The sequence below is a fragment of the Hippopotamus amphibius genome, chromosome 7, assembly GCF_030028045.1.
Source record: "Hippopotamus amphibius kiboko isolate mHipAmp2 chromosome 7, mHipAmp2.hap2, whole genome shotgun sequence".
Classification (NCBI taxonomy): Eukaryota; Metazoa; Chordata; class Mammalia; order Artiodactyla; family Hippopotamidae; genus Hippopotamus; species Hippopotamus amphibius.
Window position 1 is genome coordinate 2,855,913 of NC_080192.1, and position 16,121 is coordinate 2,872,033.

The window sequence follows — 16,121 nt, forward strand, 5'->3', positions numbered from 1 at the left end:
TTTCACCTTTCTCAGTTATAAAGATATCCATCTATTCCTATTTTGAGTATTTGGGGAGATTTTTAAATATTTAAATCCATTCATCTGGAATTTACTTGGGTGTATAGGTTTTTTAGCTTCAGCTTGTCACTGGGAAGGGCTCAGGGGCTGCATGCTTTGTGCACGGTCACATGGTCACAGAGTGGCTGCGCGCACTCCATCAGCCATCCTTGTTCAGATCATCTCCACGCCAGGGACTAGGCTGGGGTGAGGCCTTGCAGTGGAGGGGGACAGGCCCCATAGGGCTAGGATAGCACTAGAGGGAAGGGGATGAGAGGGGACGAGAGGGGAGATGGCCAGCTGGGCCAGGCAGGACAAGGGAGGCTCAGGGAGGGCCTAGCTGTCTGACGCTTTGAGCAAACTCCACCAGACACCAGCCCCGAGAGCTGACCCACTGGCCTGCAGGCCAGCGGACACCTCCAGCTCAGGGTGGACGGGCCTGGAGGCCCAGGCTTGGTGCAGCTTAGCCGAGGCCCGTCTTCCTGCAGAGATGCCCCCACATGGCCAATGGGACCGGTTTGCTCAAACACAGAGGGGATTCTCCTGTTTCAGGTCCACGGTTAAACATCAGTACAGAAGCCCTTCCCACCTGGGAGTCCCTTCAAAAGCACAAATCGCTCAGACCTCTCCAGCCGCCCCACGCCCAGGGCCCCACCCTCCCTGGCACCTGACCTCTCCAGGGCCAGGCTGCTCCATGGGGTGGCCTCCAGCTCTTCCCTCTCAGCCGTGGGGTGGCAGACAGGGACCCTCCTGGTGCTGGGCAGGGCGAGATGCACTGTGTCAGCTGCCACCCAAAGTCGGGGGCTTGTCTCGGACACCTGGGGCTTGGGCCACCCGTGGGGGTGAGGGCCTGAGTGGGCCTGACCTGCGAACCGCTAGGCCACAGACACCACAAACAATGGCAAGTGAGAGCTGTCACCAACTGCTGTGCTGGCACCTGGAGCCTGGCACCTCCCTCTCCCGACTGTGGGGAGACAGCAGGTCTCTATCCTGCGGCCTCGAGCCGGCACTGGAGGTCTGCAAGGGTCCACCCAGCTTGGCACAGGCTCGCGTGCGGAGGACAGGTTACCAGCAACCCCGGGGACTCCAGCCCACCCATGGGGACGGAACCTCACCCCAAGATGGCAGAGAGCAAAGTGCTGCCCTGCAGGGTCCCCAGAGAGTGGAGAAGGGTGCCCAGAGAATGGGCCACCACGAATGCAGCCCTGAGAGTCCGGGGCTCACGGGCCTTGTGTCACCAACACTGGAAGGATGGGGGTGGTCCTGGCGGGGGCTGGACACCCCAGGATGGGAGGCAGGACGGATGGGCTGTCCTGGGTCCTAGGAGCAGGGAGGAGCGGGCCCCAGAGCTGGGTGCCTGCGCCAAGCAGACACTTGATAGACAGTGGCCGGGGGGGAGGCCTCTTCCGTCCTGGCCCAGATCCTGACCCCCAGGATCAGGATTCAGGGGTTCAGCCTGGCCTTGGGGTTCAGCCGAGTCTGAGTCCCACCCGCCGCATCTTCGGCGCCCCGCGAGGCCCTGGGGGGCTTCGGCAAGGCTGCGGGTGCTACACCCAACGCCAGGCCCGGTGCGCTGCAGACACCCAGACAGAAAGGCCCGGAACCTGGGCTGTCCAGCAGCCGCTGCAGGGGTGGGCCGGTGCCCCAGGCTCTTGGCTCCCGCCCGGCCTCAGATCAGCCGAGGACCCAGCGCCTGGCCAGGGCAGCCCGTCCCCTCAGGAGAGCCCTCGAGTCAAAGGCCGAGGCTGGGGTTTCACTGCATCTTTATTCCGTGTTTCACACATCGCATTCCAGACAGAATAGCCTAATCACTTCAGGTTGACTGGCTCAGACTCCAAGGACCCCGTCAACACCCCTCGCGCTCAGTTTCAGGTTCACATACACATGAAAATATACACAGAGCCTCACTGAACTTCATAGACTCTTCCTATTTGAAAAATAAACTGCCTCCAGGGACACATCTTTCACGTCCCCAGCATTTTGGCCGCACGGACAACCTGAGCCGCAGCGGGCAGTGCCCGGGGTCTAAGCAGGACGGGTCTTCCTGGAACCGGACGCCCAGCAGGAAAGCAGCAGCGCGCCAGAGGGCCGGGGTGGGGGGGGGTGGGGGGTGGGGGAGCCCTGATGCCAGCTTGGGGGCAGGGACCGGCCGGTGGGGGGCGCACTCCGTCTGGTCAAAGGCAAGCAGGTCCCTCCGCTGGTCTGGGGGCTTCTGACAGCTGCACAGTATTTTGTGTGATTTCCACGCACATGTAATGACCCAAGAACCCTTCAATAAGATCAGGAGCGCACCCCACCACGGGTGCACAGCCTCCGGGCAGCACGCTGGCACCTGAGCCGTACAAAGATGGGGCAGCGGCCTGGCTGCCCCGGGAGGGCTGGCACGGGGCGGGGAGAGAGTCTGAGGGCAGAGGTGGCCACCGTGGTCAGGAGCCTGTCCTGGGCTCAGGGGTCAGAGGCTGTGGCTGCGCCCCAGAGCCGGGGGGGATGCCCATGCCGCCGGCAGCCACACGCCTGTGATGGGTGCTCTCCGGCCAGGTGGGGAACGTGTGGGAAGCCAGACGGCCCTGGCAGAGCCCCAGGCAGGACGGGCCTGGAACCTTCTGCAGCTGGGCTCACTGCCCCGGTGACCAACACAGCAGCAAGTGGGTGTCCAACACCCCCGATACCCAGAGATGCAGCGAGGGGAGGGGTCGGGCCACTCCGGCCCCGAGGTGTAGGTGCGCACGTGGGTGCGTGTGTGGGTGCGGAAGGCGGGGAGGCCTTCACGGCTCTGATCACGGAGCAGGAGCGGCTGGACCCGCCTGTCCAGGTGGCCAGGTGAGCGTGGCCGGGGCCGGAGCCTGAGCGCCCAGCAGAAGGGTCCCTGCCCGTGTAGGCTCTACGACGGACTGGCTGGGGAGGGTCTCAGTTCCTGGAGGTTGTGGATGGAAAGTAAGGCAATTTCTCGAGCCCTCACTCTGCTCCCAGCCGCTGCAGCCAGAGCCTCCCCAGGCTCGCCGTCCACCTTCCAACCGAGTTTAAGCCAAGAAAGCAAGTAGGCAGTGAAGTTAAAGTGACGAAGTTACAGAGATCTGGCCGGCTGTCAGGGCCTGGAAGGGCACAGAGACGTCACAGGCTCGTGCAACGTTTCACGTATGACTTTGTCTATATTTTATTCTCTTTCACTCAACAGAATAGAAATTTTAAATTTCCAAGTAGGTAGGAGATGGCTGCCACCTCCCTCTGCCCCCGGTACCCAGACAGCAGGCCTCTCCGAGAGGGTCTACCTCTCAGGCCACCCTGGGCGGGGGCTCCACGAAGTGGGCGTTTGGCAAGGATGCTCCAGGGTCGAGGGAGGGAGATGCCCAGCCCCTCTCTGGCCCCGTGTGGCCGGGACCCTCCCTGGCTCTCTTTGGTATCTCAGAAAACAGAGGCCACCCGGCCCTCACCAGGCCCTGGACCACATCCAGCGCCCCGTCCCGGCCCGCCGTTCCAGCAAGCCTCTCCTTGGCTGTGGCCTACATCCAGCCAGAAGTCGGGGCCGGGGGCCCACTGCGGTAGGCCTGGGCTCATTTCTTGTAGTGATTGGGGGCGTCCGCGAAGGCAAACTTCAGGCGGTAGGCCTCGGCCAGCAGCAGGCTGACGTCCTCGTCGCCCCAGTGGGCCGTGGGCAGGTTCTGCAGGAAGAGCAGCAGCTCCTGGGGGGAGAGAGACAGCCCGCGTCAGAGGAGGCGACCAGCAGCGAGGGGGTCCCCACAGGAAGAGCCCTGAGAAAATGCACCGGCCTGCAGTGGGGTGAGCGGAGCGGGCCCACGCGTCTGGGCCCTGCCCAACGCGACCCTGACAGGCCCCCAGCCCTGCAGCCAGGAGGAAGCCCCCTGGGCGGCTCCGCAGACCTTCTAGGACACGGAGGGCAGCGCCGCCCAGCACAGCACCGCTGGTCCTCGCATACCCGGCCTCCCCAGCGCTCTGGGGGCCAGGTGCCATCTGGGTGGGGACACAGAGGCCCAGCCCTTGTGGGCACTCAGGGCCCAGACCCAGAAGCCAGGCCTGGGCTCGGCTGCGCTGCCTCCCAGCTGGTGGGCCGCACCGGCCACGGACCACCTCGGGGCCCCAGGTTCCCCACGGAGAAGGGGTCCCGGGTCCCAGCTCCCACCTGGGCCGTCAGTGCCTGGAGCTCGGCGACACGGGGGCCTATGCCAGGCCTGCCGTCCTCTCGGCACCACCCCCCCCCGTCGCAGGGCCCCCTCCCCACTCCCGAACCATGAGCCACGCAGCGGGACGCTCTGCTGACACACGTCCCTGTCGCTGCTTTCCCTTCTCCTTTCGCATTTTGGACACTTTCTGGGGGCCTTTAAATTGAATTCACGGAGCAAATTTCACTGGCAGAATGTCCCTGGGGACACATCAACATCACTCTGCTGTCTTTCACCATTAGATGCAACTTACACAGATGTCAATCCAATTCTGAGCAGGTCGTAAATAAATACCTTTGGTTTTATTTTTAATCCACTTCGCTTCATATTATCGTGACCTCGCTACTCGCAAGGTGAGAAGCAGTACCCTCCCGCTACAGTCACGCGGCAACTCCGCTGCACACTCAATTTCAGAATCTAATTTAGTCCCCCAGGTTCACTGGACGGAGAGAGAATAGAAATGCCCGGTGCGCCGCAGCCTGCAACGCTGAAGAAGGAAAAATCTACCCAGGTGACCTTTACGGGAGGCAGAGAACACAGCCAAACACGCCCTTAAATTCAGATTTCTTTTTTTAAAAAGGCCTGTCTTATTGACGCGCTGGGCGGCGACGTCTCCAACCCGGGAGCCCGGGCACATCTATCAGCCGTGAGCGGTTCTGCGCTAGCCGTGTCATTCAGGGCAAGGGCCACCGGTCACGACGCCGTCACCGGGTCACATCACAGGGGACCCTCCATCCCCTGTGATGGTGGCACGAGGGCCCATTCCAGCAGACCGCAAGGGCAATTCCATTTTCAATCTTCACTTCTCCATAAACAGCGCTGTGACCACATTCGCAGAATAAAAGAGGAAGGTTTGCTCACAACACTGAGGTCATGAGGAATCAAAGACACGTCGGGGCCCCCTGGTTCTTTTCCTCCCGGGTCCACAAGACGCCCCCACGGCAACAGAGCCATGGCCCGATGCATCCCGCTGCCTCCACCAGCCTGTGTCCCCGTGCTCTCCCACCCACGCCGGCACGTGCTGTCCGCGGTGGCCGGGAGGGACCATAGTGACGGCACCACCCCCGCCACGCAGCCTGGAGGCCCGCCATTCTCAGCCCCGAGCAAGGTCACAGTCACCCCGGAGTCGGCAGGCCCGCGGCGCCCACCGCCCCCACCCCCAGGACAGCGGCCCCGACGCTTGGGTCATCCAGGTTCTCGGGACGACGAGCGGTCTGACTGTCCTCCGGACACTCTGGATGTCACCTCGCGCGCGTGTGGACCGTGGCTGACAGCCCCTCGCGCCAGGCGCTCCCCGCGGCGGCCCCGTCAGGCCCACCCCGGCCACAGGGAGCCCCACAGGCACGGTGGTGCGGGTGACGGGCAGGGCCCCAAGCTGCGCTGTCGCCGCGTGGACACCTCTTCCACAGACTCCTTCCTGCTCTGAGTTTTGCCGCTGGGTACGTTCCAAGAGGTGAGCCTTCCAACATTAAAGAGCAAATAACGTTTACGGCTTTGGGGATTTCTTGCCAAAACGGTTTCATTTTTCCAGAGAGAGGAATACGTTACCATCTGCAAAGTATGATTATCTCTACGTGCGTGCCCTCCCAGGAAGGACGGAGTGGTGACACGCTGGCGTCCGGGAGGGTGGGAGGGGCTCCCCCTCAGGGCCCCTGCAGAGCCCGGCAGGGTGGCCCCGGCCAGACACAGAGGAGGCGGGCCCAAGCCCGCCCCCACCCCCGCCCCCACGACCCCACAGGACTCAGGAGGCACGTCCCTGGTGTCCTCACCTACGTCAAGGGCTGATTGGTCTCCTCTGTGATATCGACAGGTCCGGGTGTCCGTGTCCCCCACATGAAGCACACGGCACGCGGTGCCGACCCGTGCACAGCCACGTGGGCGTGCGCAGCGGCTAAAGCAGGCACGCGTGTAGGGGCCGCTGGACGCGGGGCTCTGCCGTGCCGGGGGCCTGCCTCTGCGCCTCGGTGTCCCCATCCGTAAATGGGGACATGACGCCCCGCCCCGGCCAGGGTGGCTCATTTATGCAAAGTGCCCCCAACAGTGCCAGACTGAAGAGCGCACGCTCAGCGTCCCCGCGGCTGCTGTCACCCTGCCACTGCTCACCGCTGTCCGTGGTGGCAGCGACAGTCACGGCGGCGGTGGCGGCGGTGCTGGATAAACTACCCGGGAAACACCAGAGAGTCTGGCCAACAAGCTCAAGAGGAAATGGGATTCTCACTGGACAGCAGCTCAGAGGAGGCAGCGCCTACATCTCGAGGAAGGAAACCCTCCACACGTGTCGACCCGTGGGCTGCGGACGGGACCCCAACAGGGAGCCGCGTCGGATCACTCTGGGGGGCACCACGGAGCGTCTCTGGCCGGGATCATCCAATTCCAACGTCTGATACAACAGGCGCCGTGTCATTAAAACCGTCCCAAACAGCCGGTTAAGGAAGAGCAGCTCTGTGCGCGAAGCAGAAAGGCCCCCCGACTCCACCTGCCTCTGCACCAGGACCACCCGTCACCGGGCCGCCAGGGCACCTGCTCCGCCACACGGCCGGGTCTGGGGTCACACCTGACCGTCGGGCTCTGCCTCGGGGGCCAGCGTGTGTGCGGAGGTGGGTATCAGGCAACAGACAGACAGACAACTACGAGGCAGACAACACGCAGCTGCACGCAGGGTGCGGCCGGGCGTGTGACTGGCTGGCGGCTCTCGACACAGCCCCCCCTCTGCTCACCCACCACGGGGTCTCGGTGGAGATGTGGGTCCACGTAGACCACACTCCAGATCTCAGGTACTTGGTCTGAACAAAAGTCCGCGAAATGTTTCTTAACTTTTACATTGACCACAGGTTGCGAGATCATGTTGCAGACGTCCTCGGTTAAATACAGCATTAAAGCTAACCTCTCCTGTCTTTGAGGCTCTCAGGAGCGCTCCCTCGTGGCGGGCGCTGCCCTCCAGAGGACAGTGCAGGTCCGGGTCACCCAACACGGGCTCCCCGCCCCCGGGCAGTGGCCGCAATAGTTCAGACCAGGCGCCCCTCTGCAGACCCTCGGGCAGAGGACGCGCCCCACAGCTCCCAGGTCACGGCCGGCTCCGCACACGTGGCAGAGCACAGAGGCCAGGAGGTGGCAGCCCAGCCACGGCCACGCACAGAGGTGAGTAAACGAGTCACGACGGGCTAGAGGCCCACTCACCGACTCCAATTACCTTCTCCCCTTAACTGAGAAGAAAGAGCAGCCCCTGTGCCAACACAGGCAGGTAACAGGCCTAATGGGTTTAACCCACTTTTCCATCGCGTTCCGGCAGTACACCGTGCAGCTTGGCCAGCAAACCTGCCGCTGGGGAGCCCCGGCCAACCGCAGAAGGACAGCCCCGGATGCCACCTGGGGAGGTTGTGGGGACACCCAGGCTCGGGGGGGGCAGGGCTGGGGCCCCTGGAGGACGGGTCTCGGGCACTGCTCCCGGCCCCTCGGCCATCCAGGCGAGGAGACTAAGGCGGGGCAGGCAGAAGCCCAGCCCAGGGCCAGGGAGGCTCGGCGCCCACGGAGCAGGCGGGTCTGTCCCCACCAAGCTGGGTGACGTCAGCGCACAGGCAGCCGGGACGCTGGAGGCTGAGGCTGCAGCCGTGGGGCAGGGGCGGTGACAGGACCACGTCACTGTCATCTCACTGATACACGGGAGCCCTGGGGTCATCACCGCCTCAGAGGTGACGGGCAGCTCCTCGAGGACCTGAGGACCTGGCGCACACACGCTCAGCTGGACCCCGCACACCGGAGCTGCCACCCCTGCCACCCACATCGTGGCTGTGGCCGTGGCCCCCACTACGAGGAACCTCAGATGACCAGAGTGGTGGTCACACTAGCGGCCGCGGATGGAATCTCCCTGCGCCCAGCCTGCCCTCTGTGGGCAGACGTGCTGGTCTGGGCGCACGCGGCCGGACTCCTCCCCCCTGCCAACTTGGGCGAGTCTCCAGGGACCACAGGCTCCGCAGGTCAAGGGTCGTGGTCCCGGCCCGAAGTCACGGCCCGACAGCTGGTGCAGGGCCAGGTCATCTGTATTCCTGCCTGTGCAGGGGCCGCTGGGGCTTGAATCCACATTCAACATAAAATACCTGTTCTTGGTCAGTGCACATGTTAAAGGGAAGATAAAAAAGGGGCTGAGGTTGAGCTACACTGAAGCGGGTTTGCGGTATCTGCTGGCAGTGCCGACGGCACGGGGGGGATGCTGATGGTTCAGGTGCTCCTGGCTGGGCCTCCCTGGGCGTTGGGGGAACGGGGCGGGCATGGCACCAGGAGCCAGGAAGCGGGGATGCATCCAGCACCTTGTCCTGCTGTCGTGGGTGACTGTCCAGCCTGCAGCTCTCGTTTCTGCGCCACCTCCCGCCGTCTGCTCCCTCGGCCAGGGCCTTCCTGTTGGGTGGGGAGATGGGAGCCTGCCCTGGACGTGCTCACGCCACACGGCAGGGTCTGCAGGAGCAGGCCAGCTCCGTCCCCCGCCTGGTGACGGTGCTACAGACAAGGACAAGCACGGACCTCGGGTGCCACCACTCAGAGAAGGTCCCAGGGCCACCCCCTCCCCCCGTCAGTGTCAACCATGAGCTGCCCTGGGCCCAGAGCTCACTTTGTGCCAAGCACCGTGCTGCACTCTGACCTTCCGACCAATCCCAGGGGCTGCCACCGTGCCCCCCGCCCCAAAGTGGGAAAGAGGAAGCTGAGGCCCCAGGAAGCTCAGTGACAGCTCAGTTCACACCTGGCGCTGGGAGGGCTGTGACCCCGCCCCCCGCCCCACCCTGCCCCGGGGCTGCCCTCCTGAGCCCTGAACCTGACCTGCACAGGACCCTACCTCTCTGCGAGGCCACGTGCTCAGGGGGACTTCCCCCCTCAAATGTGCCCCCCCCACCCCTCTCCCCGCCAACATTTAGAAGGATGTCTCGTTGGGACCCGGCAGCGCTGGACTGGCAGTCAGACGGCCGAGGCTCTGACCTGCCTCCTGGAGCTGAGACCTGACCAGAGGAGGAGACCCCCGGGAGCCCCCTGGGTGGGTGGCGGGATGCTGGGCGGGAGCAGGGCGCTGACGGTACCAGAGGGAGGGGTGGGGGGTCGGGGGCTGATAACTGAGACCCTGTTGCACTCCACCGGTGGCCCCACGCCTGCACTAGCCACAGCCCCGGGGGGGCCAGAGGCCCTGGGACGGACGTTACCTACGAAAATGTCACCCTTAGGTCCCTCATTTTTCACCTTTCTACCACACTCAGTGCCCTTTGGCCAGGAGATCAGAGAACACAGAACCCGACCTGACGCGCAGCAGACGCGAAGGTCAGTCTGCGCAGGTCCGTCCGCCCGGCCCGCTGCTCCTCCCAGGTGGACACCCACCTGGGGGCCCGACTCATCACATCCATCCGTGTCCCCACCGGATGCAGACCCCAGCGTCCAGGAAGACAGACACCCTGCTGTCTCAAGGGTGGCGGCGGCGCTGTGACGTCCTGACGGTCGGGGGGCGGGGGAGGCGCGGGCCCTAACGCCTTCCAGGAACATCTGAGCAGCCGGACGCGGGCCTGGTCCCCGGGCCGCCCTGGCCACCTGCCCCCCAACCGGCTGCTTCCCCACTCCCTCCCTCCCCCTCCCTCCCAGACAGTCCGGCGACAGCTGATTTCTTTGACAACCCAGTTATTAGTTTGAAAATCTTGTCAAGTTCTGGACCAAACCAGGGCTAAAAATAGCAGGACGCTGACAGCTGGCTGGGGTGGACGGCCAGCTGCCAGGCTGGCCCACTGGCTGGTGACAGCCCTCCAGGAGGTGGGAAATGGAAGGTGACACCGCAGAGCGTCTTCTGAGGGGCCTCTGATGGCTGTGGGAGGTGCGCTGTCCTTGCAATTAATTTCACATTTCTTTGCCAAAAAAGGGATTCTAAGGAGGAAACGCCTTCGGATACTGAAAACACAAGCTTGACACGAGCACCCCAATCAAGCTGGCCTCTGCGTTTCACGCGTCTGCGCGTGGCGGAGGGCGTCTGCTCAGCACACAGAGAATAGATAAATCCCGGCACCGCAAGGAGAGCCGGCCTCCCTCTCGCAGGGACCTCTCTGCTCCGTGGGCAGGGGGGCTGGGGCGCGGGTCGCACACGGGGTGCTGTGGAGATGCCGTCCACAGAAGCCCCTGGAGAACGCCTGGTCGGGAAGGACGCCCACTTACGGGGGAGGCCCCAGGCCCGTGTTTATCTACAAGGGAGCAGAGACGCCCCCCCGCCCCCGTCCAAATGGGCAGAGGGCAGGCGCCCTGCAGAAGGCTGGCAGCCTGGAGGTGGTGCCAGCTGTTACCCCAGAGAAATCAGAGGGAGGGGATCACAGAGGAGAGCAGGAAGGGAGGCCGGGGGGCTGCTGCAGGCCGTGGCCCTGCCGCCTGGACCGGGGCTGCTGCCTGAACCCGCCCCCAGCCCTGCGGGTGCTGCCTGCACAACGCCCACAGCCTCGGGCAGGCCCAGGGCCCCAGGCAGCCCCCACGGCCCCCGGGGCCACCCTGCTGGGCTCTGGGGCAGGGACGGTGTCAGCCCAGGGGTGCCCATGTGGCTCCCCGCAGGGGGTCCTCTCCGCACGTCCAGTGCCCCCCCAGTGCCGGTCCTCCCTATTGCCCCCCCCCCCGAGCCCCCCTCACCCCCGCCTCACCTCCCATCTCCCCGGCCACCCTGCCAACCTCCCTGGAGACCTCTGCCTCTGCCAGGCCTCCGAGGGCTGGGTGCCCACGCCATCTCTGCCCCTGCAGCCCTCTCTGGGGCCAGGGTCGCCTCCACCCGTGTCCCCATGCCCACCTCTCCCTGGACCCCATCCCTGCGTGTCCTGGGGCCGCCTGCACCCCTCCACACGTGTATGCCCGCCGCTGGCACAGGATCGCATAAAAGCTCCCAAACTAAACATGCGCCCCTGCCCTCCCTCTCCCTCCCCAGCTGGGGTGGGGGTTGGGGCAGCACACAGACCACACACGGAGCTGTGTGAAACCTAAGCGCCCCGCGCCCGGGACCACGCCCTCCCTCCCACGTCCAGCCCGCCCCTGGTCCCCCCAGCCCTCCTTCCCTGCCACGCTCGCACCCCAGCCTAGTCCCGCTCACCACCACCCTTTGGTGCATGACCCCGGGAACCCCGGTTTCCCACCTCACCCCCCAACCCATCACCTGCACGGCGGCAACACCACCTTCATCCTGAAGAGAAAACTGGCCCCAGCTTCTCTGCTCCCCACAAGCCACCTAACAGTTGGCGTTCGTGTCAGGCCTAGAGCCCAGAGCCGCAGGCTAGGGTCCCCGCGGCTGGGCTCTGGGCGGCTCGGACCCACCCAGGCCACTCCCCTTAAGAGACACGAAGACTCAACTCCTCCTTCCGCCCTCGCCCCTGAGGCACTCTCCCCTGGATCTGTCAGATCCCACGTGCACCCCGAGAGCCCACCCTGGCCACCTGACCTGGGCGCCGAGAGGTGCTGCAGGAAGGCCAAGGCCCCTGGGGTGGGTGGCGGGAGAAAGGCCCTAAAGAAGACCTTTATCTTTAGGATCTGCAGGTGATGACTTCCTGGGTTGTTCAGAGCAGCTGGAACAAAAAGGAACACTCCTCAGAGGAAGGTAACAGAACCCAGCGTCGTGACAAGACACCTTCCATGACACCCAGCACGTAACCACAGCTGGCAGACACCCAAGGAGACAGGAAAAGGCCACCCACCCACCGTCAGGCCGGGCGGGGGCTGCGGGCGGGACAGGGGACAACAGTGTCCAGGAGGTGGGGCTGCCTCGGGGATGGGGCCCCTCGGGCCCGGCCAGTGGAGACACTGCTCTTTCCTTCTGCAAGTGGCTGGGCTCAGAGAGACCACGGGGAAAGGCCCACGGGGTGGCTTCCTGGCTTTCACGGGCTTGGGGTCTCCTCGACCCCAGGGAAGTGGGCCTTCCAGTGAGGCCACCAGGGACCACAAAGACCTGCAGGCGCACCGCTGGGGTGGACTGCCCCAGCCCCCAGGAAGGCTCCCAGCCCCAGATCACAGCTGAGACCCGGAGGCGGGCCGCCAGCAGGGCCACAGCTGGAGCTACAGAACCAGGTCGTCCCACAGCAAAGGTCCACACTTTCAGAGGCTGCACCAGGACCAGTGGTAATATCAACTCGCAGCAGGGCTGGTTTCATACGATCACTAGCAAAATGGTGTTTTCCTTGTTGCACACATGGTAAATCTGGTTAAATTTCCTGAGCTGTTCAAGTGTGTTCTCACAGTGATCTTCCCGCTGCCTGGGAGGCCTGGAGGGGAGAGGCGCAGTGTGGCTCAGCCCACAAGGCCCATTTGCGTGCCGGCACGTGCCGGGGACACCCCGGGAGACGTGGGGGGAGCGCCCAGGACCACAGGGTGTGAGAACACCGCACACGCGTGCACCATCACCTCTGAGGGTGGCGCGTGGGCTCAAAGCCACTCAGGCCTTCCTGGTGGGCTCCTGGGAGGAGGCTGGAGGGATGAAAGGGGCATTTTACACGTGTGACAGCCCTTTACCAGACATGCTTTGCAAATATTTCCCTCCACTCCGTGCTCTGTCTTCTCATCCCCTTGACTTGCCCTTCGCAGAGCAGAAGATTTCATCTAAGCCCCGCTGACCACGCTCGCATCTTTGGTGTGGCACCTAAAAAGGCATCACCGTGTCCACGGCCACCCAGCGTCTCTCCCAGGTCGTCCTCCAGCCGCTTCACAAGTCCTGCGTCTCACGTCTGGGTCTGTGACCCACGCTGGGTTCCTCTAGTGAAGGTGGGAGGTCTGTGTCTGAACTCCTTCTCCCGCACAGGGACGGCCAGCTCCTCCAGCGTCCTGTGCTAAGAGGCCACCTCTGCTCTGGTCGAAGGCCCACTGACTGCATTTATGGGGCCTCCTTCTGGGCTCTCTGTTCTGCTCCAGTGGGCTACGTGTCTCTTCTTCTGCCAACACCACACTGCCTCTGTAGCCAAGCAGGACCCTACGGCCTTCCCAAGGCAGCCGCCTCCCCCACGTCCTCCGCTGTGCCCAGATCACAGGATCGGATGCATATCGCCTGAGCTTTCAGATGCTGAAACTGTCACCAAATGGAAGAAATTAACCACTTGATGGCCATGCGCACGCAGCCCCAGACCCCCTGGTGCCTAAGGCCTGACGACCATCAGCCAGCGAGAGACGCGTGCAGGAGCTGAGCACACACCATGACCTCCCCCCCCTCATCCGACATTTAGACACGCTTTGCAGAAACCCTTCAGGGATTTCGGGTTCTGGGGTTTTTCAAGCAGGAGCTGCCCGTTCCTCTCGGCATGGCCCTGCAATAAATCTTTCTTCACTACAAACTCCGACGTTTCAGTGTGTTCGGGCTCACTGTGCGCTGGGCACAGGGACTTGCGTCGGGTGACATCCTGACGCCTGTGGCTTCACAGTCAGCCTGGATGCCAGGCGGCGTCCGTCTGGGCCATCCTGGGTCTTCTGCCTCCTTCGCGTAAGCTTTACAACCAGTCTGCCAACATCCAATAACTTGCTGAGGTGTTCACAGACTTTTGAGACTTTGAAGGAGTGAGTTCACAGTGAGCTGGGGCAGGGGAGGGTTCCCCGCTGCGTGCCCCCCGGCGCCCGGCTCAGTCCCCGTGTGCAGCGCCCGGCGGCCATCTGGCGGCGTCAGCAATGACGCTGACCCCTCCGCAGAGGGGCCACACCTCACCCGTCCGACCGAGCCGCCCTTTGGCGGGGGACGCAGGTGGGGGCTCTGGGGCCAGGCCACCTGTGCCAACCACAGCTCTGCCCTCGCTACGGGATGAGTCGGGTGCCTCACCTGCCCCAGCTGTAAACAGGACAGCAGAGCCAGCCACGTGGTGCTGCTGGGAGAACACGGCACAGAGCCTACGGCTGGCGTGTGCCTGCAGTGTCTGCGCCCCTCCCCCTGCAGTTCCATTACAATCCCTGTCTACACAGTGGGGGTTCAGCTGCACCAAACACGCGGTCCCCCTGACTCCAGGACCCAGGGTCCCAGTCACTGAGGTCGTGTCTGGGCAGGGACCTCCACACCTGCATGCGTCCCCCTGCAGTGACCCAGGTGACAGGGACACCCGTGCGCCCGAAGGTGACCACCCCAGCGTCCCCGAGAGCTGAGTGTGTGAGGGCATGGGCTAGCCAAACGGGGCGTGTGCAGGTCTGACCACCCCCCACGGGACCAGGAAGAAGGCAAGGAGGAGTGCCTGCCAGAGTGCACGAGGCTCCCCTGCACCCGCGGCTCACCTTCCTGGGGTCCCCTCCCGGCTGCATCACCTCCTGAGGCCCCCAGCAGCGCCCAGAAGGCGGGGCTGGCAGGCTCTGGGTGAGAAGCAGAAACCACCTCACCCCTCCCTCTCCCCCTGTCTTTATGCTGCAGACAAGGGCCCTTTCCCCACCGGAGAGGGGGAACACAAAGAACCTTCTAGGAGGAACAGACACTCCGGGAGAGGAACTCTGCGGTCACCAACGTCCCCTTACAGCTCACTTAAAACGAGCAGCTCCAAGAGGGGCCCCTGGCAGCCCAGCTGCAAGGCTCTGACCTACAAAAGGAGACAGAAGTCCCAGCTCAGGAGGGCTGGGTGGGGGAGGGATGGGGATTGGGGTGGTTTGGGCTCTTTTTCTACAAAAGAAGCCAAAGGCAGTGATATTTGGGAACACCCTTACCCTGGGCGTTTGGGAAGGGTTTGCGCCTCCCATCTCTCCAAGTACACGATGCCATGAGACCCTCCGTCCAGGGGCAGAGGCCTCAGAAACCTCTGGCTGAGGACTGGCTCTGGCGGGAGACCAGGGGAGGCCGTGGAGCAGGACACGCGTGAAAGGAGGCGGACGCGTGCGGGGCAGTGAGCCTTGAGGCTCTCCCATGTCTCTGGGACCCCAAGGTGCCCGCTCTTCCTCCCTGGTCTCTGCCAGGCCCCAGGGACCAGCTCCTTCACGCATACGCAGCTCCAGAGCGCTCCGGAAGGGACCCCGTGCCCCCAGGTCTGGCTCTGAGATTCGAGCCCCTGTTTCCCTCCCACACAGGTGCTGTGTACACATCCCTCCGGGGGGATGCCATCCGCTAAGTGCCCTGGACGGTGAGGTTAAAATGCAAGCTTCTTCCTGGAAACCGTTCAAAACCAAAGAGCTAGCCGCCTGGCAGGCAGGATTCCACTAACACCCAGGCTGTAAACAGCCTGCCGTTAGGACACTTTCCTTTCGTTTTCAGGAACGTTAAAGGGTCACCATGAAGTACCCTGGACCTGAGATTTACGGACTTTCAGGGGCAAAAGTTTCTTTTCAGTTTTCATCAATTCACAGAGGTGTTTAAAGAAGAGATTCTCCTCCGCCCCCGCCCCCATCTGCTCCACTAGGGCCTCACTGACAGAGGCGACCCTGCCAAGCACACGCCGGGATGGGGCGCTGGGGGGACAGAGGTGGCTCCCAGGTCCTGATCCACTGGCACGGCCCTCCCTGGGAGGCAGAGGCAGGGCTTCCTGGAGAAGAGGTCCCCCCGGAGGCCACGGCTCCGGTTCCCGTGTTCTCCTCCCAGAGCCACGTGCTGGGAGGTGTGTGGTTCCTCACGATGCTCCACTTTGGCGCGGTCACCCTCAGAGCCTGTAGGTGATTTCACCACGTGACTTGTTCCTTGAGGGCAGAGGCTCCGGCAGACTACACCCAGCAGGCCTCCTACGCCCAGCAGGCCTTCGGAACTTCATGGTGCTTGACCGAGAGCATCAGGGCATGTGTCCAAGTAAGTGTGGAGTGGTGGGTGGGTGTGCAGATGGATGGGTGGGTGGATGAGTGGGTGGGTGGGTGGACGCAGGAGCAGGTAGATGGATGGATAGATAAAAAAGCAACGAAAACAACGTCTGGGATGGTCCTGAAAGTAGGCCGGGGCTCTACGCTTCCCATCGGAAGCCAGCTAGACCCCTGAGCAGCCAACCT

At 63.7% G+C, this 16,121-nt stretch overlaps 1 protein-coding gene across 4 annotated transcripts in view; it reads right to left on the reverse strand.

Annotated features, from left to right (window-relative positions):
• Nucleotides 1-1,790: 1,790 nt before the first annotated feature.
• The window catches only part of TBC1D22A (TBC1 domain family member 22A), a 289,717-nt gene continuing 275,386 nt past the window's right edge, over nucleotides 1,791-16,121 (reverse strand). For 2 of the 4 annotated variants that reach the window (XM_057742532.1, XM_057742530.1), the window contains one exon: nucleotides 1,791-3,719. In XM_057742532.1, coding sequence (XP_057598515.1) covers nucleotides 3,442-3,719 — 278 coding nt within the window. In that variant the 3' untranslated portion in view covers nucleotides 1,791-3,441. The remainder of the gene's footprint in view (nucleotides 3,720-16,121) is intronic. The other 2 variants (XM_057742533.1, XM_057742531.1) reach the window with 1 other exon arrangement.